Source organism: Brassica napus, chromosome C8 (genome assembly GCF_020379485.1).
Source record: "Brassica napus cultivar Da-Ae chromosome C8, Da-Ae, whole genome shotgun sequence".
In the NCBI taxonomy this organism is placed as follows: Eukaryota; Viridiplantae; Streptophyta; class Magnoliopsida; order Brassicales; family Brassicaceae; genus Brassica; species Brassica napus.
In genome coordinates, this window is record NC_063451.1 from 14,454,319 (window position 1) to 14,456,182 (window position 1,864).

The 1,864-nt window shown below is 50.0% G+C and overlaps 1 protein-coding gene across 1 annotated transcript; it reads right to left on the reverse strand.

Annotated features, from left to right (window-relative positions):
- Positions 1 to 736: 736 nt before the first annotated feature.
- LOC125591869 lies at positions 737 to 1,096 on the reverse strand. The gene has a single exon (XM_048766757.1). The coding sequence runs from the start codon at positions 1,094 to 1,096 to the stop codon at positions 737 to 739; it is 360 nt and encodes a 119-aa protein (XP_048622714.1).
- Positions 1,097 to 1,864: the final 768 nt, after the last annotated feature.

The window sequence follows — 1,864 nt, forward strand, 5'->3', positions numbered from 1 at the left end:
TATTAAGTTCCGAAGCTGTATTCTACTTCTACAGGAAGTCACTGACAGGCTTTAGAGGGTGCTGGTGGGGGTGTTATGACCCAAGTGCCAGGCTTCACTGCTTTCCACGTCTGGAGAAGCAGGATTTTGATTGCTCCCTGTATTTCACAGTACTTTTGCAATAAATATACCATGTGTTACATGTATTGTGTAGCTCGTAGCGTTTTAATACAAGGACTTTTCACATTGGTACTCTAGGGACCTCGATGCGCCTTAGGCTGCACAGGGGTTTTAGGTAGTTTGACAGCATACTCAGGCTTGCGCATACTTATTCCTGCTTTATGTCTCGTACCCGTTTTGATTTTGTGGGCGTGCCGCTGTGGTCGTGCCACTTTTTGTAAGGGTTGGCCAGGATCGGAGGTCTCTGGAGATCTGATCCAGCTCGTATGCCCCTTTAAGTATAATGATTTCCCCTCTGCCTTTATAGTCGAAACTATTTTATTATAAGCTTTGTCTGGAGACGTTTAGCATACATAGGAGTAGGAAATAATAATGCTTTAATAGTATATAGTAGTATAGAAATCATGGTCCCGGGACCGTATTAAAAATTATAGGCTTTGAGGTGCAGAGTGTTCCAGCAGTTGGGTTGTATTTTACCTTTGCTATCTTGCAGCCTATAGGCGCTTTCTCTCCGCACCTCGATGACCTTATAGGATCCTTCCCACCCGGGGGTGAGTTTCCCTGTCGTTTTTTCTGCTCATCGTAGAACCCAATCCCCTTGTTGGAAGGTCTTGGTTCTGACTTTCTTGTTGTACGTCCTGGCGATGTCTTGCTGGTAGGACCAGTTTCTTAGCCGAGCAGCCTCTCTTCTTTCGTTGAGAAGGTCGAGGCTCAGCGCCATCAGCTCGTTGATCTCCTCCTGAGAGGTATACCCTGAGGCCGTTGTTCTCACATGCATCTCCGTGGGTATAATGGCCTCAGAGCCGTAGACCAGCGAGTAGGGAGTTTCCCCTGTTGTTGTGTTGGGAGTGGTCCGGTAGGCCCAGAGGACTCCGTGTAGTTCTTCCGCGAACTTCCCGTGAGAGCCCTCCAGTCGCTTTTTAAGCATGTTGACCATGGTTTTGTTTGTGGACTCGGCTTGTCCGTTAGACTAGGGGTGTCGAGGTGTTGCGAAAGTGAGCTTTATGCCCCCAGTCCTTGCAGAACTCCTTGAAGTTGTGGCTCGTGAACTGGGGTCCATTGTCGGTGACGATCTCGTGGGGGACCCCGAAGCGAGTGATTACGTAGGTCCACATGAATTTGCGGATCTAGAGGTTTGTTATTCGGCTGAGTGCTTCTGCTTCGACCCATTTGGAGAAGTAGTCAGTGACTATCAGAAGGAAGACCTTCTGCCCCGGCGCCATAGGGAATTTCTCTACTATATCCATGCCCCACTTTCTGAAGGGCCATGGTGAGCTTATGGACTTGAGTTTCTCCGGGGGAAGCTTGGAAACTGGAGTGTGCCTCTGACACTGGTTGCAGTGTTTGGTTTGTCTGTCGGCGTCGGCGGCCATCGCGGGCCAGTAGTAACCTGCCCTTCTAGCTCTGAGCACCAGGCTTCTACCGCTGGAGTGGGATCCACAATCTCCTTCATGTAGTTCTACAAGGATTCTAGCGGCTTCTCGAGGTGTGACGCACCTTAGGTACGGGCCAGAGAAGGATCTCCGGTACAGCTTCTCTTGGGAGATACAGTACCTTGCGGCTTGCTTCTTAATTTTTCTGGCCTCGTTGCGATCTTCCGGGAGAATGTCGTTCTCTAGATACCGGATTAGGGGGGTCATCCAGGTTTTGCCTTCTTCAACAGCGGAGACCTCCTCTGATGGGAGTTCCTCCAGGGTGGCTGGCC

What these genes read in the sequence shown, in the direction of transcription:
- LOC125591869 (XM_048766757.1), bottom strand. Translation starts at nt 1,096, where the DNA reads ATGGTCAACATGCTTAAAAAGCGACTGGAGGGCTCTCACGGGAAGTTC.